We start from the raw sequence: 20911 nt of genomic DNA, 5'->3' as shown, positions 1-20911 counted from the left end.
CAGTGGACATTCAAGAATGTTTATAACCTCGATTAAAAAATCTAGGGCATCATTTGGCTGCTTTAGTCAGAGACCTTGCAGCAGGCGGTGCTGGATACCCCAACGTGAATTCTTGATATATATGACCTGATGTATATTTTTCATATACTTGATGTATATGACCTGTGTTTTAACTTTCCATCTTCCAGCCTTAAACTTTAACTGAATCGGGGTCACTTTACTGTAATTTTTAACCAGATAATTTTTAACAGCTCTGCAGTGTTTAGAAGTATTAAAGGTCCCTTGTAAGTTGTGGGACTTAAAGCAGCAAGTTAAGGCACTGAGGTTTAGAAGAGTGTGTGCTTGGTGCGTTATTTGTGTGAAGCAGCTGAAGGAAACATTAGGAAGCGGAAACTAAAGTTGTCTTTATAGCATCTAGTCTGGAAGAGTTGTTGCAGGGGTTCAGCTAGGGCCGGCTCTCCGCCATGACAGGTACCGAGGCGGAAGTGGAGGTGGGTTCGCCCCTCCGCCATGACAGGTACCGAGGCGGAAGTGGAGGTGGGTTCGCCCCTCCGCCATGACAGGTACCGAGGCGGAAGTGGAGGCGGGTTCGCCCCTCCGCCATGACGGGTACCGAGGCGGAAGGCCTTGCTCCGCCTCTCGGGACGTGTGGCGGGGCCGGAGGGCGGCTGCGCGCGGGCTTGTTTGCGACGTGGAGCCCGGCGGCGCGCAGGCGCGGGGCCGCCCTCCCTCCCCTCCGCGCGGAGCCGAGCCCGAGGCCGCCGGCCCCGCCGCCGCCGGGCAGCGGGCTCTGAGGGCGCGTCGCTCCCCGCCCGCCTCTGTGCTTCTGGCCCGGTGCCGCCGCCTCCGCGCGGGACCGGGCAGCGCGGAGGATGAGCTGGTTCAATGCCTCGCAGCTGTCCAGCTTCGCCAAGCAGGCGCTGTCGCAGGCCCAGAAGTCTATCGACCGGGTGCTGGACATCCAGGCCGAGGAGAGCCCCTGGCCCGACGCCGTCATCCCCGACTACGGCGACGGTAAGCGTGGGCGATGGGGGCGGCCCTCGCCGTGCCCCCAGCCCTCCGTGTGGGGCCGGCTGAGCCGCCTGGCCTCCCGGCCTCCGGCCCGGCCCTTGCAGCGGGCTCGGCCGGGGCGGCGCCTTCCCCTCACCCTCCCCTGTCTCAACCCCTTAACCCGGGGCGGTGGGTTACACTTGTGGCGGTTTAACCAGCCCTTCCTGTCCAAAGCCCGTTCTGCAATGCCTGTGGTACTCGTCGGTCCCCCCTTACAGACGAGGGAGGGATAACACTGACAAAAAGCTGAGGAAGCCTCAGCAGCACACGCAGGACCTGGTGGTTGTCACCTTTGCATAGGTAGCACTGTGCTTCATACTCGTATTTCTTAAGGCGTTATTTTTGTTGCCGAGGGACTAATAGGTGATGAAAACATCAGTTTATAAAAAAGGGAAAATTGCGTTCCTTCAGGCGTGCATGGATTCACTCTTTGTGACAGGAAGAATAGAGCAGAAGCTGAAAATGTGGTCCGTGTAAACTAAGTGAAGGTTCTACTTTTTGTGGCGTTAAGTTCATCATCCTCGAACATCTATTGAAAGGAATGTGTTGGTGGAAAAATTGTCAGGGCTTGGTTATGAGGAAGTGTCTGCTTTGTACGTGTGCTAATGTAGAACCTGAAAGAATGACCAGTCCTAAGCTACTGTTTGGAAATGAAGGAGCAAAAAGGAGCCCTCTTGCTACAAACATTTTTTTTCCATAAATAATACCTTAAAGATAAGAATGAATAAAGAAAAGGACAGGAAACTAAGTCATCTGGAATCTGTGTCCTTATTGCGACTATACATAGAAGAAAACGTGTGTATTTGTAGGAGGAGGTTATTTCCACGTATAGCCACAGCAGAATTAGATTTCTGAAAACTGAAAGCTGTAACAATTGAAAGTGTTTTCTAAGGTTGGTTTCTTGCAAAGTGTTGGGTCGGTTTTGCATGTCTTCATCCCTTTGTGGGAGCAAGGGCTTGGCAGTCACTTACTCCAGTGACATCTTATATTACAGGAATTGTTTATAGAAGACTGTGTCATGCTTAGTTTCTTAAAACTTCAGAGTTGTCCAAAGCATTTTTAAATTTAATTTATATCTTGGTATTTATAGTAGTTCTGTAATTCATAAGGAGAGCAGCAAAGATCAGCCTGAATCTGTTTTTCAGGGAAAAAATACTTGTTTTTAAAAAAAGTTAATATTTTCTGAATGTTACAGTTCACTCACAGGGCTTTTTCTGTAGCTATTGAATCATGGACAAGGTAGTAATAAATCAGATGTTTGTGGTATTTTTGGCAATGAGAACAGTAATTATCTGAATTTGAGATCTTGAGGCCAGTAGCTGTCAACAGTTTCTGGAAGGGGTAGTCTGCTTTAAATATTATAATTCAGTGGTTTCTTAATAGATGCTGCTGTATAAAGTGAGCTTGTTTTTAAGTAGCCTGAAATATTTATATTATGTAGATTATGTTTGTAGGTACAAAATAAAATTGGAGATTTTTTGATTTATCTTTCTTACTTGGGATACTACTAGAATTTGATGCTGAAATTCTTACTAACCTTGCTGTTGACAAGTCCTGGGAAACCTGAAGAAATACAATAATAGAAACTGTTGATGTTGTTTCAGGGCAGCTTCAGAACTCATCAATTTGGTATTTCTCCACAGGAGAAGGAAACTATTATCTTAGCTGGGCTGCTGACAATTTGTATTGTCAGCTTTGTGCTGTTGCTTGGTTTGTGAGGAAAAATATGTCACAAACTGAAAGGGCAAGAACCCTTCTTACAATGTAAATTCTACAAATGTTTAAAACTCTTTTCCCTTTTCTGTAATGCTGTGTGACATGTTTGTCTGTGTGCAACTGGCAGATAACTTTTAAGACCTAGTAATTGTTTCCTCCTTTTGTAATCTGTGTAATTCTCTCCTTTTTAAACTACAGTTTTTCAGATTGTTTTGCCTAGCTTGCTCTCACTGTGGGAAGCAGGAGGTCACATTCTTTTTTGCTTGTTCCCTTTGCAAAGGAAATGCTTGCTTTTTGTGCCCAAAGATTCTTCAGATTTGCCCTTATAGCTTTCAGAATGCCGTGTGGGCTTGTTTCCCCTTCCCAGACGCTTCTCCCCATCTTTTTCTGGAATTGTCACTCTTGGATTTACTGGTGTAATTTGTGTATGTTTTCTTTCTGTCTTTACTTACGTTACTGTTTATGCTTTGTCTAAAAATCAGTTCCAAGCTTTGTAAGGAAGCAGTAATGAAAACGATGCTGTTTATGATCATGTATAATATTTGCTTTAAGTTATATGATGCTGAAAACATTTTTTTTTTCCTGAGCTGTTGCATCTAAAAAGACAAATACTGACAAATAATAAATTTTAAATGTTCTTGGCCTATCTCCTTTTTTATTGTTTTAGGAACAAATTCTCTCATAAGTGGAGGATGGGATACATCTTCCTGGGGCTTAAGTTCAAATACAGAACCACAGAACCAGCCAATATCGCCAACAGCAATCACTAAGCCAGTGAGGAGGACGGTAGTAGATGAATCTGAAAACTTCTTCAGTGCCTTTCTCTCTCCGACAGAAGTTCAGAGTATACAGAAAAATCCAGTGGTGTCCAAACCTCCAGCCAAATCACAGCGACCCAAAGAGGAAGTGAAAAGCACTTTAAAGGAGTCTCAGCACCCCAGTCAGCTGGAAGTACCGGTGACGACAGAGGCAGAAGTAAAGGATTCCTCTGTAGCTGTCCTAGTGGACTTGAAAAACCTCGATATTCCCAAGGAGAAATCAGAAGAGAATTCTGTGCTGAAGTCTAATGCTAAGCCTGAAGAAAGCACAAATGAAGTTACTGACAAAAATGTGTCAGCTCTAAGTTTGGAAGCACCTGAAGATGCTCTTAATGAAAAATTGAGTGTAGGAGGGGATGGGAGGGGAGGTGTGCGGGATAGCACTTCACAGCCCCTTAATGCAGGTACAAAAGACATGGGTTTGGAAACTAAGGAACGAAAGACTGAGGACAGGCAAAGCAATACACCGTCACCTCCAATTAGCACTTTCTCCTCGGGGACATCCACAACTAGTGATATTGAAGTTCTGGACCATGAAAGTGTAATAAGTGAGAGCTCAGTAAGTTCAAGACAAGAAGCTGCAGATTCAAAATCCAGTCTTCATCTAATGCAAACATCATTTCAGCTTTTATCTACATCTGCCTGTGCAGATTATAATCGTTTAGATGACTTCCAAAAAATGACTGAGAGTTGCTGCTCCTCTGATGCTTTTGAAAGAATTGATTCATTTAGCGTTCAGTCTTTAGATAGTAGAAGTGTAAGTGAAATAAATTCAGATGATGAGTTATCAGGCAGGGCTTCTGCTTCAGCATCTGTCGCTGTCAGTCCTTCTGCACCAAAGACAGAAATGGTTGATGCCCTAAAAAATAAATCTGAAAACTTGAATGACGCTTCTGTTTTACATGCTGAGGAAGCTGAGATGGAAGAGAGCGGGAGAAGCGCGACCCCCGTTAATTCTGAGCAGCCCGATATTTTGGTTGCTACTGTGCAAACTGTTGAAGAACAGACTGTGAAAGAGGAGACTGAGCCGCCGCAGCAGGATGCTGTTGAAAAATTGTTAGAAGAGGACACTGAAAAGCAAGAGTTTAAAAAGGTAACTGTAAAATGTTTTTTGCAAACACACCCTTTAATTACAAGTGAAATTCCTATCATCACCTTATGTGAACATATTAATTGATGCTGAAGTACCTTACCTTATAGAAAACTGTCCCTGATCTGCAGTGAAAGAACACTGGTGAAATTTCTGGTTAAATAGTTCTGGGTTTCACCTAACCCGCCTAGTTACCGTTACTGTGAATTGTGAATAGTGCTAGCAAACAGGAAGCCTTGGTAAGTCAAATGTGTTATTTTAATTCTTTGGTATAATTTTTTTTTCTGTGAAACGTGGAGGAGATTCCTTGAATGATTTTGATTTGAATTGTGGAAGTACAAGGGTTTAGTATTTCAGCAATTATCAAGATACTATTTTGCAAGCATTTTTTTCCACAGACTTACAAACTGTCCAAATTTGATTACATTCTAGGAGCATTATTCATGTTCTTTGAGGACAGCAGTAGTGTAAATAAGTCCTTTTTGCTAGATAAATGAATGTTTGTTTTTTAGCAAAAATTGTCTTTATTTTTAAAAAGAAGGTACACTGGGCTTTTAATGAAGAAGATAAGCATAGTTATGAATAGTGAATAGATTAAGAGAAATTTGTATAGCTAGTTTAGATAGATGGAATGACTAGAAATGTGATGAAGTAGGGTATTCAAGTGTATGGGAGCCTAAACCGGAGCTTTCAAGCAGTGTGTTTTGTCCAGTTCTGCCAATGTATTGTTTGCGCTATCTCTTTTTTCCATTTCCTTGGTTACCTTACTGTCCCTTCTATTCTTGTTTTTAACTTCTGAGCTCCTTTGATGTGTGTTTTGCTCTGTTTCTTTGCGTTTTGCTTTGCTCATAGTCTGTGTGCATAATATGTGACATAATTGTCTCTACTCCTGGCTTTGCCCTGTAGGCACATTTGCAATACTGACGCTGTTTCTGATAGTAATAAGGGAAAAACAATTGCGTGTGGGAGTTCGTAAGACCCAGATGTAATCTGGGTTTTAAGGAAAGCATTTTTCTTGTGTGTAAATCTTACAGAATGTCAGTGTAAATTCCTTGGGGAACTCCAAAGCCATGAACTGTTATCTGTAAGTTTTCCTAACTTAAATGGTTACACATTGTGGGAAATAGAAAAACAGCAAATTTTGTCTTTCATTGTCTGTATTGAGCTACACTTACAGAATCTGTTTAATTTTTTAAATATTTGTATATTTGCATCTATGTTTGTGTCATTTCTCTATATTTAACTTTCCAAAATCTGGTATTAAGAAACGATTTCAATGACGTGGTCTAAGAGCTCTTGACCCTGCCTGAAAGTTTTCTTCCCTCATCTGATGCTGTTTTGCTGCTTTGTGCTAAGCTTTCACAGAAGAGACCTTATTCTGTAAAGAGTGCTATAAGGAGCACTGGGAGTCTTAGTGGTTAATGTTAGCTATAGTTTTATAGGCTCTCACCTCTGTTTAAAAACTTCATTTATAATTAAATATAACTGTTGATGATTTTGTTGAGGAACTTAGATGAGCCACATGTGCTTCCTTAGTAGGATTTCTACACCTGTAGAAAACAGGTGTCTTGTGCTTAGTTATTGCTTAGCTCTAAATTAATGTGACAGAAACATGGTAATCTTCACTGACTTTTACCTCAAATTCCTAAAAACATTGACAAGTTCAGCTTTAAATAGTGTTGGGAGGGAATGGTGGGGGGAAAGGGGAAGCCTGCCCCTCTTGTGTTTTAATTGTCCCATTCATCTGATCTTTATCTGTAAAAACATTGTCCAGATGATTGATTCATTAACTGAGAAACTGGAGAAGAGGGAAATACAGTTATTAAGTACTAGTAAAGAAAAGGCGCGCCTGGAAGAAGCTTATGATAACCTGAAAGAGTAAGTATGAAAATAAACACAGTAGTGGGTGTAACTGTAATTTTACTGTAATACAATCAGTAGACAATATTGTAACACAAGTAGCTTTATAACTAGAGCAAAGGTTGCAAGGGATGTGCACTGTTTGGGAAAGGTGGAAATAATGATTGCATGTGCTGTGATGGTATTTTTTTAAAGCCACACTCTTTCTTGGGGCCAAAATCTCTTCTGAGAAGAGGCTAGCGAAAGATTTCTCAGTAAGCAAGCAGTAGGAATGGCAAACAGATGTGTACAGTCAGACTTGGTTATTAATAAAGATCTTTGTTATAAGACTGGATTCAGCTACTAGGGGAGACTGAGTTTTCTGATACAGATGGATAAACTTGATTTACTAAGTAATTTGCTGACTAAAGTGTGGTCAGTGAAAGTGTAGTAGAAAGGCTGGTTGTAGGGGGAAAACCTGAATTCATTATTTAATTCAGTTAAAATGAAAAGGAAAAGAGAATTTGGATTTACTAGTTTATTGATCAAATATCAAGTTTAAAAAATTACAGATAATATGTGAAGGCATCATTTAATGACTGAATTGATCTTACCTTAAATATACATTTAATCATTTGCCCTGTATATGATACAGACTGGATAATCAGAAAGAAATTGATAAAGGGGCAAAACATTTAAGGTGTAAATCAAGCATTTCATTGTTTTCCTGGGTAAATTACTGAATTAATAAAGATCTTTGATTAGTGCTTCTAGTATGGCTGTGTTTTTTTGACTTCTGGTTAACACATGTAAAATAAACCCAAAAAAACATTTTGAAAGCATTTAAGACAACCTGTTGCAAACTGCTTGGAATGTCACATAACCATGCAACTGTTCTGAAATGTTAATTTTAAATGTAGTGAAATGTTTAGAATGAAAGAAGAGAGCAGTAGCCTTTCATCTCTTAAAGAGGAGTTTGCTCAGCGAATTGCAGATGCTGAAAAGAAGCTCCAGCTAGCCTGCAAAGAAAGAGATGCAGCTAAAAAGGTAATGTGGCTTTTTAGTGAAATGAATGCTTATTATTTTAGAATATAGTTAAATTTCTTGAGGTAAATTCATAAAAATTAAGCTAGGGAAAAGCATGAGACTGACAGGTGTTCTCTCATGGTATTAGTAATGAGGAAGCTGATTCTAGCCTCCCAGGCTGCTTGTTATTTCTTTGTGTTGACACATGTATTCTCCCAGCTGTGTTGCAGACCAAGTTAGGGAACTCATTTAAGTTAAAGTTAGTCTGGTTTTAGGAAAAAAAGTTCTAATGTCTGCTCTCATTTTTGTGCCATATATGTGTTTGCATGGGTGTGACGGAGAAGAATGGCCTGGGGGTGTTGGGGGAGTGGTGAAGAATGGGAATGTCTTCTGTAGAGGATTAACTGGTAGGAAAATTAAGGACTGATGACAGACTGGTTTGGAATGAGTAAAGAAGTCTGCCGCAACACAAGTTCATGGAGTTGAAATGTTCTTGACCTGGTATCACAGCATTACAATTCACTAGCTTATTGCTAGTCTGCAACAAGTAAACTCAAATCTGTAACTGGAAAAAAAATATTTTTCACAGTTGTTTTGTCGCTATATGTGTCACTGTGTTGGCACAGTCGTAAATTGAAATAGGAAAATTATCTGATACCTGTGTGTGAATATAACTTTTTATTGCAAAAGTTTAAAGTATAGAAAGTGGAAATGGAAGGAGGGGTTAGAACAGATTGTACAGAGAATTTACGGAGTCTCAATCCTTGGAGGTTTTTAAAACTTGATGGAATAAGGCCCTGAGCAATCTGATTTGATCAGATAATCTCAAGTTCCCTTCCAACTGAAATTGTTTTCAACGAAAAGCCTTTTGAGAGGAAGGGGAGAAGAAAAAAGTGATCAGTGTAACTTACTGTGTGTTTTTCCCTAAATATATTTTAATAAATGGTCCTATGTATTTTATCCTATTATTTAGGAAGTAAAGACTATTAAAGAAGAATTGGCTACTAGACTTAATACCAATGAAACTGCTGAATTACTGAAAGAAAAAGAAGAGCAAATCAAAGGATTAATGGAGGAAGGTGAGAATCAAAGTTTTTAAGAATAAAAAATTGTAGAATAATTTGAAATGTACTGCCTTCACATACAAGCCTTCTTTATGTGGGACTAAATACAACATTTGAAGCATGTTTCTGAATGTTTGAACCATTTAGTTTAAGAGTGAAGAGCAACATGAGGGATCAGTCAAATACAGATGGCTAGAGGGGTTCTTTCTGCAGTATTCAGTAAAAGGTGCTGTGAGAGAAAACCAGCATGCATCGCAACGCTCCACGTTCCATTCAGCAGAAATCTTAACTAGGGCATTGTTCAGGGTGTTTCTACAGTGTTTCTCTTGCTGCTTTTAAATTTTTGAAGTAAAATATAGTTACTAAATGAACAGGTCATTTTGGTATTTTTCCTGACGTGTTGAGCTCATTTGCTTTACTTTCTAAGCCTTTCACTGCCTATCTTATCTCACTATAGCTTAGTGTAGCAAGGTCATCTCAGGATAAGGTCAGATAAAACTGAAGATCTTGCATGAAAAAAATGTAAGAGTATTTCCATACATATTTGATTATTATTTTCACAAGACTGAAGAACAGGGGGAGGTGTGAATAGAGAGAGTTCATAGAATAACAGCAGTATGTACTAGCTTTATGTTCATTTTCTTCACAGGAGAAAAACTTTCCAAACAGCAGCTGCACAATTCCAACATTATTAAGAAATTAAGAGCCAAAGAAAAAGAGAGAGAAAATACCAACACAAAACAGAACAAAAAGATTAAGGAATTGGAAGAGGAGTTGCAACATTTAAAACAGGTGAGATATTTGGTTGTGGGGTGATTTTTTTTTATTTTTTTTATTTTTTAAAGCTTTCTATACTAGCTGCAGAGTAGCCTTTTGGGGAGGCTCTAGATAGGCTGATATTTTTTCCTGGGAGAATTCTCTGTTTCATATTATTGGAACACTGAGCTGTGATTTCTGTGTGTGTTCTCAGAGCAGTTTAAAACTGCGGTCAGGTATCATTCCAGCTGCTTGTTTGCACTTGCACTGCTGGTTATCAGGTGGGCTGACCACTTCAGTACGCTAAATTTTAGTTGGAAAACCTGTACCAACAAAATTTGGGCAGTGGTTTTGCTCAGCTGGTGATTGAACCAAGAGCTCACAAGCAGCAGACCCAGTATGAGGAAGTGTATGAAACTGTGGTGAAGAGCAGCTCCCTCCTCTGGGGAAGATGGAGATGCTCTGGGGAGCAAAACCTTTCTGTTTTGGCAAAGTGTTAGATGGGTTTAGTGGTTCTGTGTAACTTCATCCTGAATTGGTTGCCACAGTTGTCATTGTGCTCAGATGACACTGTCTACCTCATGTACTGGGATTAGTTTCATGCTTCTTGCTTGCACTCTCATAGGTGCTTGATGGCAAGGAAGACCTGGAGAAGCAACATCGAGACAGCATTAAACAACTGAACAGTGTTGTAGAGCGACAAGAAAAGGATCTTGCTAAACTTCAGGCAGAAGTGGAAGACCTTGAAGAACGGAACAGAAGTGTCCAGGCAGCACTTGACAGTGCATACAAGTAAGCAGTGTCTGTCTTCAACCATAGATTCAGCTTCTGTGTCTATTTCTTGTGCAGTGCTTGTGAAATATTAATATATGACAAAGTTATTTGCAAAGTCACTGTTGGCATTGTATAAATTGTAAAAAGCAGGTTTTTTGCTGCTTTTTTTTTCACTCCCCAGGGAACTTGCAGATCTGCATAAAGCTAATGCTACAAAGGACAGTGAGGCACAAGAAGCAGCCCTAAGTCGGGAAATGAAGGCAAAGGAAGAGCTTGGGTTAGCTCTGGAGAAGGCCCAGGATGAGGCACGACAGCAACAAGAAGCTTTGGCAATTCAGGTAAGTCTTAAATGCAGTGAATAAAACTTTTCCATTGAACAAATGAATGTACTCAGATGGTGTGTGCATCTGATGTAATGAACCAGATGCAATATAAGGTGGAACTCATTTTTGTGTACTTAGCAGATACCCAGTGGATTTCTTTCCTGTGAACTCGTTCACTCTTTAGTGGTAGTTGTGCTAAGCTTTAAAATTTTAGTTTTATTAAAAAATACTTTTAATTTTACATGTCTAAAGAAAGGGACTTTGACAGGCTCTATGTTAAGTTTGTAGTGCTCTTACCATGATGTAAAATTCAAGAAATTTAGCTGGACAAAGTTTTTAGTGATGGATAAATAAGTGTAACTATTTGTGTGAATGCAGAACTGAAACCTTTAACTTGAAAACAGGCATACTCTGCCAAACAGTGTTTAAAAATGGTGTAGGACTGTAGCAATGAATAGGTGGCACTATAACTTTTGGCAAGAAATTAGTGATGGCATCTTGTTTATTTAGGTGGCAGACCTGAGGCTAGCACTGCAACGTGCAGAACAGCAGGCAGCAAGAAAAGAAGATTATTTACGCCAGGAAATCGGTGAACTACAACAGGTGCTGTAACAAATAGATGATGCCAACTTGTGTCTGCAAGGAGGGCGTCTACAAACTAAAAATTAAATGCTAGCATGACATTAATAGCCTGAAAAAGAGGCTTTGTTTTTCCTGGTTACCTGTAGTATTTGTCCCGTGTAGAACAACAATAAAAATATTGAAGGAAATGGGTTTTTAATCACGTATTGAAAACAAAATTATAATTTTTGTGATGCCTTTTAAACGTAATGCTATCCTTTTAGCATAAGACGAAGTACAGCCATTAGGATTATAATAGTATTCTAAAATTGCTAGCAAATTTGTTTTAAATGACTCTTTAGCTACTGCTTAATGTTTTTCTTGTTCTTAAGGTCCAGAAGATAGATCGTTGCCAAAATGTTTCAAGTGATGTCCAGAGGGCTCTTGAAATGTAAATTTCTGGGCTGTTGTTTTATCGTGTATCTAAAAATGTTAGGCTTCTATCTTGGAATTTCACACTTTACTGTGAGTCTGAACATATGAGTTTTAGAATGTAAAGCAACTGCTACGTGTATAGCTGAATTCTGTATTGATCTTTTAATCCATCATATGATTTTAAAGCTTAATTATATTTAATTTGTGATTTCAGAGACTCCAAGAAGCAGAGAGCCGAAACCAAGAACTAAGTCAAAGTGTTACATCTGCTACACGGCCACTTCTCCGGCAGATAGAAAATCTGCAAGCCACGCTGGGAGCACAAACCTCCGCATGGGAAAAATTGGAAAAGAATCTTTCTGACAGACTTGGTAAGAGGTTTTTAGCTTTTACTGAATAGTGAGGCTCTTGATGAAGAGGGGAGATGGCTGAAGGTAAATGAAAAGAGCTTGACACTTGTCCAGAGCGTAGATGGTGGGTCAGGAGGGATGAGCACAAAATGCTTGTCTGTAAGGAAATGGTGTGTTGGGGTATTCTGTCAAGGTTCTTGGACAGGTAATTCACTGATTCTCTTTAAAACACAGTGTGTGTACGTAAGATTGTAAGATAGAGGTGTTAAGGTGTACATGTCCTTACAGCATCTAAAGAAAGGATGGACCTTGAGACCCTGGAAGTACCTCAGCATTTTCAGTTGTCAAGTCTGGTGCTTAGATTCTGTATTGTAAAGTTTTGAATCATTTACTTACCTAACTGCATAGGTAATGAGACATAGATTTGTTGATACAGTAGTAATCTAGTATTTTAAATGAAAAATTCATAGAATGTCCAAAGTTGGACCCAGAGAAATTACTTTTTTTTTCTGGAGGCACTCTGTAGTTGTATATTGCATTCTGAAAGAGTATGAAGTCTCCTTGTTCTGCATTGCTTTATTTCTCTAACTGTATGGTGGAAAATGTTTAATTTGCTTTACAGCAGAAAAAAATTCTGGGGTTGTTTTGGTAGTGTGTTTTTTTTTTTTTTTAAAAAGAAAAGTTAATCTAAAAAAATCTCAAATTCCATTTTGATGCTTAAATAATTGGCCCATGTTCCAGGTGTTTGATCAAAAAAGTTAAATTCCATGTTTTTCTTAATATTAGGTGAGTCTCAAACTCTTCTAGCAGCGGCTGCTGAGAGAGAACGAGCTGCTACAGAAGAACTTCTTTCTAATAAAATTCAGATGTCTTCTACTGAATCTCAGAATAGTCTTTTAAGGCAAGAAAATACACGCCTTCAGGCTCAGCTGGAAGTGGAGAGAAACAGGCTGAAGAAAATGGAAAATGAAAACAGTAGGTGAGTTGCATTTTTGGTTAACAGTGTCTCTTGAAAATTGTAGCGAAATGGAGTAAGCTGCCTCGTATGTGACCATCTGCAGCAGATCTCTTTGCAAGTTGGAAGACTTGGTTCTTTTGGGTGGTATGACTGTGCAAAATGACAGCAATTGATAAAGTTGCCCAGCTTGTTAAGGGTATTTTGTTTCATGCTAAAGATTATCTGAAGTGTATTACTTTCATAATGTTTTAAAGCCTTGAAGCTATGTTTGTTTTAAAAGTATGTGAATCTAAAGCAAACACAGAATACTTATTTACTCACTTGCTGTACCTTTTCTTTCCTCAATGTAGGTATGAGGTTGAACTAGAAGGACTCAAAGATGAGTATGCAAAAACCTTGGAAGATGCGAAGAAAGAAAAGGTATTGCTTATTTCAGCTTTAAGCTATGCTATCACTGCAGTCTGAGCTAGCAGGAGTTAACAACCTGTATTTATTTTTGTAGACGCTGCTAGCTACTCAGTTAGAAATGGAAAAGATGAAAGTTGAACAGGAAAGAAAGAAGGCAATTTTTGTGCAAGAAGCAGCAAAGGAGAAGGTACCAAAACCTAGTATTTCTGTTCAATTTTACTGATACTATCATTATTTTTAGTAGGTATCTAGAACCTGAAATTGTCATAAGCAATGAAGTGGACTTAGAGCAGTACAGTATAGACTTGTCAGCCTGGGCATTAGGGACTTGGCTTTCTCTTTATTGTGACTGCCTTTTATTTCCAGTGAAAGAAGTGCTTGCGTGATGCTCACTGAAATGAGTCTTGAGTAGTAGTCTGTATAACCTGAGAAGAGATAAAATATGGATAATGATTGGTTTAATCTGAGGTTTTTTTGGATGCTCGTGGATTCTTTTTCTTCTGCAGCTACTCATTTTCTTTGGTTAGACTACTAGCATTGCTTCCACTGAATTCCTGATTTGTGTTTCACATGACTGTACGTAAGGTACCATGTGCTTTCCAGGTTAAGTCATATGTCACAGAACAGTCCTCAATAACCAGTAACTTTGTTACTGCTAATTAGCAGTTGATACTCAAGTAAAACTGTTTCTATTACTGGTTTCTTACCATCTCCAGTTCTAAATTCTAAGTGCTTTATTCTTCAGAGGCTAGTGTACTTTCAGATGCTGACGGTAAAAAGAGGTTAGTCTGGAAGGTATGTCAGTAAGGCACTAGCATGTGAGAAATCTCAGAATTGAATTAATACATTTTTAATTAAGTGTATTAACATGCGTTCTAAAAAGAGATACGCTTCTGGGTTTAGGATATTCTTCATGTGATACATTTGGGCATACAAAACTGCCTCTAAATTTCCCTTGGCTACTTGAAAGAGAAATTCTTTTAGTGTAATTTGCAACCTCTGTCTTTGTTTCCTGAAAAGTCTGGGGATTTGAATGTAGGCTAGAAGTGTTAGTAGCACAGTAATTTTTCATTGTTGAACTTCCATATGTTTTAGGGATGGGGAAGGAGAAGGGGAAAGGTTATCTGTCACACTGTTCTGTAGTTGGTGGTGGAAAAGGGCATTCTGTTCTTTATGGAATCTGTCTTTCACCATCTTGTAAAGTTTTTTCTTTATCTAACTGGTGATGTTGTGTGTGGGTGTGTGTGGTTTTTTTTTTTTTTAAGGATCGGAAGTCATTTACGGTTGAAACTGTTTCAAGTACTCCAACTATGTCACGCTCTAGTTCCATAAGTGGAGTGGACATGGCAGGTCTTCAGACATCTTTCCTCTCACAGGTATCACGTATCAGTTACATAGGCTTTTTTTGACAGACTGCTTGCTTTCTTCTTCAAAAAATGTTACTAATGTAGAAAATGACTCTTGAAGAGTATGTTGGCTTTAGACAAGGTAATCCTATGTAAAAACATCCGAAGCCTGCTTACAAGATGTCTGTGACTGTAAAACATCTGTGAAAGTGTGAAACTACAACTTCTGTTGCAGAGTGATATATACATGTACTGGTGCTGAGTTCATGTGTCTAATTTCATGTAGAAGAATTGAATAACACTAGTAGGAGTCAAATCGGTTTATTTTTGCTAGCAGTCTTGGTTTGGGGCACAACCCTGTCCCCTAGGCAGTGTCATTGACTGGTGTGATCTGTGTGGAGTCTGCTGCTTTCCTATGGATATGGTTATCAGTGTCCAAGTTAAATGACAGTTGTACAGGTGACACGAGAACTTGCCAGGAAGGAGCTATCTTAAATTGTACCTATTCACCTTAAGCTTTTGTTTTAAAACCAAACTTTAAGCATTGAAATGCTTGCCTAGTGGCAGTATAATTTTATATCTGAAATGAAATAATACTTTGGGAGAAGGAAGATTCCAAAGGGTGCACATCTTTGTCTAATTTTAAGCTTCTCACCTTTTTTTTGTAGGATGATCCTCACGATCACTCATTTGGGCCAATAACTACTGGTGGGAGCAATCTTTACGATGCTATAAGGATGGGAGCAGGTTCAAGTATAATTGAAAACCTTCAATCACAGCTAAAACTAAGAGAAGGAGAGATTTCACATCTACAGGTACTGTAGTTAATCTTAAATAACCGAACATGGCATTTATAAGTGTAAATACTAATGCTCTCAATATCCTATTCAAATTTTATATTCAAGATAAAATATATGCAATCAATTTTATATTCAGAAAGCTTGGTCCGTCTCCTCACAGTGGAGTGCATTCGCTCTTCTCTCTTCCCTTAATGACCATTCTGTTAAACAGGATGGTCACTGGAGGTATGTGTAGGGAAGAGCAAGAGAAGGATTTGTTGCTTCCTTTTTTGTTTTGGCAAGGACCTATCCAGGAAACTGAACTTGTCTATCTGGGAAAAAAACAAAACAAAACAAACGACTGATCAGATTTGAGAAGACAGTGAGAGTGCTTCCAGGGTGTGCTGTTTCATAGTCTGGCTTAAGAAAAAGCCTTAATTACTTTATCAAAATATTTTGATAGTGTTTTATAAATATGGTAAATTCTTTCATCCTAATTGTTAAAAGTGTTTACCTTAGCTTGAAATTGGAAACCTTGAGAAAACTCGATCAATAATGGCAGAAGAACTAGTGAAATTAACAAATCAAAATGATGAACTTGAAGAAAAAGTGAAGGAAATACCAAAATTACGTGCACAGTTAAAGGTAAGTGTATTTCTCAAGTAAAATTGATATGTTTGGGTTTTTTTAGAAATACCCCTATGAATTTAGGATTGAATTAAAATCTGTCCCTAATCATAAATGACTGAAGAGCCTGGGGTGTTGTTTTTCATATAGTAGAATCTGAAAGTGCCTATTCCATGACTACGTGGTCACTTCAAAATCCACATATTAGAAATGTGCACCATGCGTAAGATTGCATGCTAAATCAGGGAGAGAACATTTTTGTGTTTCTCTCATTTAAGACACTTGTCTGGAAGTAGTCTTTTTACAGGAAGAGGTGTTTTGACAAATAGTGTGGATATAGAGTTTGGTGCAGAAGCTGAATGAGTGTGCAGTACTGATACAGGTAATAAGACAATTACTTTAATCATCTGAACATGTAAGAACTTGAAATACTGGAAATAGTTTTAGACTGATTTTGGAAATTATCATTGTTCTTTAAATGCGGAATGTTAAATTTCCTGATGAAACATTTCACAAACTGTGGTCATTCCTGTAGTAAAACTTGGTTACAGTTTGCTAACTGTTTTTTAATGCTTATAGCAACTGAACTCCAAGGTGCTTCAGTACATCCTCTGAAGCCAGCCCAAATTCTTTGTAGTCAAAGATCTTTGTCTTTGGAATATCTTCCTTCTATATCTGGAGTATAATTCTAGTCATATTCAGAGAGTCAAAGCATAAAGTATTTTTGAAGAGTTCACTATGTGCTTCACTGTAAAGTAGTTATCCTTTGATAAAATAATGCTACACTTATTTTCCCTAGTAGTGTAAAACAATATTCTAGAAGCAACATTTTTAAAGTTGAAAAACAGTCAGATAACAAACTCCATGTCCTTGCAGGATTTGGATCAAAGATACAATACAATTCTTCAGATGTATGGAGAGAAAGCAGAGGAAGCTGAAGAACTCCGACTGGATCTTGAAGATGTGAAAAACATGTACAAGACTCAGATAGATGAACTTTTAAAACAAAGACAAAATTAATTCCTGCTGGAACTCTTCACGTTATATGATAACAGATTGTAAAGATAATTGTTTACGTAAATGCTGAATTTAAATGTCTTGTAAAAAAAATAACTGTATTATAGAAAGTGTGACTATATAATAGAGTTCATATGCTGACAAAAAAATCAAGGCTTTAAGTGTCTCGTACCGTCTGCAGTTAAATTATTTGTGCAATATTTAAATTTTTTTTCTCAGTCATCCCTTTATTTAAGTTTTTGCTAAACAGTGGACCATTTTACTTGTAAACAGTAGCAGAAATGATGATTGTTACCTTGTGAGACCAGCGCTGGAAGGCATGAGTTTTACTAAAGTAGCCCTGGATTCATAAACTCTGTATATCTATGAAAACAATGTTAGAAGTCTTTTTTAAGTGTTCTTAATAGGATTTTTTTCTAAAATCTCATTAGTAAACTTTTAATAACAAAATAGCAGTGGCTTGCTATCTGGAGCATAATTTTGATGACAGGAAAATCTCGTACTCACAACATCTGAACATGTTAGGATGATAATTCTCTATTCTTAGACAAATAAGATTAGTCTATTTTACACTAAGACATCTAAGCAGAGTGTGAGACTCAGATGAGACTTTATAAATTACAGCTTCATCTTGTCTATTGCTTGTGTTGTCTCATGAGCTGTCTAGAGACAGTGGCTCTGCTTGTAATTCTAAATGTGTTCAACTTCTAACACCAGAAATCTGAACTATTTAGTATTTGTTCTAGATTTGGATGCTGATTTTTAACAGTAGCTCAAACAGAAGAATGCAGAAGAGTGATTTGTTTTTTTTAAATTAATTGCTGCAGCTCTCATGATTCCTTGTACATAATTAGCAAGGTTTAGACTTTTTTGCAAACTTGTACTGTGACTTAATACAGTTTTCAAGCAAGTCTCCAGTGGCTGCAAAGTATTTCTCATGCCATTCTTTAAGCAAGGTATTGGTCAAATAGCATCTATGTGGCTTGAAGTTTAGCTGCATTTTTGGTAATGTCAGAGGAAATGTTTGAATCAGACCCTTGGGAATGCTGAGAATTGGGGGAAGAAGCTTGCGTCTTCCTCTCTGCATTCCAGAGAGCAAATATTTTGTGACATCTCAACTGTAGCCATGATAGGTACTCGTGTGAAATACTTGGCAGTTGAAATTCTTTGCTTATCATACTGTTGCCTCTGTCGTGAGAGGTTTTTTTCTCCTCTGTGCGTTGTAATTTGTGTTAGAGAACTCTGTTCCTGCTTATGTATTCAGTGGCCTGAGAGAGGCAAAGGCTGTGAATGATGAGAAGTTGCTTCTGAAGAAGAGCCTTTCAGTAATAAGACTTTTCTACAGGCGTTCGGGATTTATTCCTCAGTGGGAGAGCAGTTGGTCACTGAAGTTACACAGGCAAGGGTATGTTTGGAAGAGCCTAGTTCAGTTTGAGATTCAGGCAGTTATTTTGAGGATTTCAGTAAAGCCATAGAGCGAGAACACTAAACTTTGTCTTAACTCCCTATGTGTCATAGAATATTTAACTGCTTTAATAAGATAAAAGACTTTTTTTTTTTTATGGGGAGGTGGGAAAGAACTACCCTCTTACTGTCTTAGTTTCAGTTTTGGAAACCAAGGTGAAACCATTTTTCTTCTAAAAAGACTCAGAATTGAACACTTTGCCTTCATATTGAAGCGTGGTTGGTTGCTTTAAGTTTCAAAAAAACCAATCAACCCCCCCCAAAACCTCTCGCAAAATAACCCAAAAATCACACTCCATATAAAAACACTTGTTGGAACTTACTGATTGGTTGTGTTAGAATTATGATGTGCAAATGTTAGAAGTTCAGCCTTTTCTTAAAAAAAGAAAGCAACTTTTTGTGATGATCAAAGATTAGAATTTCTATTCAGCTTTTATCTACTGCAGCAAATCAATAAATTGCTGATTTTCACCATTTTTTTACGGTCTTGGTAGACAAATGCAGCAGTCCATTAAAAAAAATTCCTTTGAACTTTTATGTGGACCTATTGCTGCTAGTGCTTTTGAAGGTAACATTTCCTGCGTAATGTGTGAGTAGGTACTCCTGAAGGGCTGACACAGGTGCAGTTTTGAGTATGTCTTGGACTATCTTGGGTTTTCAGGAAGAGCTTAGGTAAATGGGAAATTTTAACATGCAGTCAGCATTAACTGTTTTAGATATAAAAGCATTTGTCAGAGTATTAGACTTTTAAATTTTACAAAAGTAGGTGTAGATACTTGTATTGACTATTTTTGGATTCTTTATTCCCGTTTAGTGCAACGTTTACTGTCACATAAGAATCAGATGGCCTACTGTGTCTTAATTATCAAAGCCTTAGAAACAAAGTGGCTGTTGGAAGGTAACGTAGACATTAAAGTATTCATTTTGGTCATCTCTGATATAAATCTTGTATGCTTGTTTTGAAGAAGCATTTATGTCTGCTTGGACACCTTAAGTTCACTGCTCTTGCTGACATTGCCTAGAAAAGTAACATGGAAAATGGAAGGACTTAGGTCAGAATGCCCACTTCTGTTTAAATTTATTGTTTTAGAATATTCCTTCTGAAAGCAACTAATTTATACCTCATTTTCTCTGCATATGCAAGTATGGAAAAATGCTCTTTAAAGGCTTACTCACAGCAAGCTGTTTGGGGAGGTTTATTTCCTGCTCTGTGGAAGGTAGGTTTGGGTGAGGTGCAGACTGGGCTGGTACTCACTTCTCAGCACGGTGTTGCCTCTATGAACAGAGGAGATGATGTTCAAAATCACAGGTGGCCGTACATGAGAGAGGGGGTTAGTTCCGTTTCTTTTTTTTGTCCTGCTATAAATTTGTTGCAGTTTATGTACGTATGTTTTACTAAGGGCTACCATGATCCTGAATATGAAACAAAATGGTTTATCGTATGGTGAAATTGGAACTTTGTTTTCTAGTTGTAAAATGTGTATAAACTGTAAAAAGCATGGGTCAGGGTAAAATAAAATTTTGTGCTAAGAGTGTGTTCTGGTTCTCTTTCAGAAAAGACTTAAGAATAGTTTGGTGGTGGCTGGGTGTGTATGAACCTAGTTCTATGAAAGGAAGATACTGATGAAGTTGGAATTTATCAAATGTAGTTTGAATTTAGAGTTACGAATGCCAGTTACAATCTTGCGGTGTCACGGGTATTTAGGTACAAGAGGCTGGTTTATTTATAAAGGCGCCGCAGTAATGGGATTAAAGGTAATGTGAAATTTAGGCTAATTTCCTTTATTCAAGCAGAACAGCTTTCGGGGTCAGCTGTGTCTGTAGCGGGGCTCAGCGCTGCTGCGGGCCCCGCTGTCGGCCCCTTCTCCTCCCGCGGGTTTCCCGTGGCGGCTGTACCCCATTTCCCACCTGGAAACGGGGGGAGAAGCGTGGGTGCCTGCGGCGCTTGTCAAAGCAGGACTGGGGTAAAACCGAGGGGCGCTGTGGGCTGCGGCCCCTCCAGCGGGGCAGGGGATGAGAGTTTCTGGAGGCGGCGGGGGCGGCCCCGCACCTCCCTCCCCCGCCGTGTGGAGGCCGCGGGGGGGGCGCGCGGGCCGGCGCCGCCAACAATGGGGTGCCCGGAGGCTGCGCTTCCTGCTGAGCGGCGGCAGGAAAAGGCCTTTTCCCTCCGCACCCCCGGCGCGCCCTTCCCGGTGCGGGGCAGCGGCTGCGCTCGGTTTCCGGCAGCAGAAGGAAGACCCCGCGCCGCCGGACCCCGCACCGCTTCCCCGGGGGTGCCGGGGCGGGGGGGGCCGCCCCCGGGCAGGTGCCGGGCGGCCGTAGCGAGGCTGGCGGACCCCGCCGCGGCCCCACCTGACGGCCGCCGGGCCGGGGCAAGGAGAAGCGGCGGCGGAGCCCGACCCGCGCCCCCCGCCCCGGTTTCCGGCGAGCGGCGGCGCCGGCCCGGCTCCTCCCTCCTCCCCCGGCGGCTCGGCGCTCCCGCCGCCTCCAGGTGGGGCGGGCCCCGGCGG

General features: G+C 39.7%; 1 protein-coding gene across 1 annotated transcript; it reads left to right on the top strand.

Moving 5' to 3' along the window:
• The first annotated feature begins 729 nt into the window (after positions 1-729).
• TMF1 (TATA element modulatory factor 1) lies at positions 730-19931 on the top strand. The gene is made up of 17 exons (XM_074835960.1): positions 730-1014; positions 3434-4677; positions 6449-6552; positions 7434-7560; positions 8513-8618; positions 9253-9395; positions 9985-10151; positions 10315-10471; positions 10967-11059; positions 11667-11823; positions 12589-12781; positions 13111-13180; positions 13263-13355; positions 14434-14544; positions 15183-15329; positions 15813-15938; positions 16797-19931. The coding sequence occupies exons 1-17, from the start codon at positions 873-875 to the stop codon at positions 16938-16940; spliced, it is 3324 nt and encodes a 1107-aa protein (XP_074692061.1). The 5' UTR covers positions 730-872; the 3' UTR covers positions 16941-19931.
• The last annotated feature ends 980 nt before the right edge of the window (positions 19932-20911 follow it).

Source organism: Strix aluco, chromosome 11 (genome assembly GCF_031877795.1).
Source record: "Strix aluco isolate bStrAlu1 chromosome 11, bStrAlu1.hap1, whole genome shotgun sequence".
Lineage (NCBI taxonomy): Eukaryota > Metazoa > Chordata > Aves > Strigiformes > Strigidae > Strix > Strix aluco.
Note: the sequence above shows the minus strand (reverse complement) of the source record. Positions and strands in the feature narration are given on the sequence as shown.

Bases quoted from the DNA above. Each gene is read 5' to 3' on its own strand.
- TMF1 (XM_074835960.1), top strand. From the start codon at position 873: ATGAGCTGGTTCAATGCCTCGCAGCTGTCCAGCTTCGCCAAGCAGGCG. The intron at 4,678-6,448 runs GTAACTGTAAAA...AACATTGTCCAG, and splicing joins AAAAGCAAGAGTTTAAAAAG to ATGATTGATTCATTAACTGA. The intron at 15,330-15,812 runs GTACTGTAGTTA...TGTTTACCTTAG, and splicing joins GAGAGATTTCACATCTACAG to CTTGAAATTGGAAACCTTGA.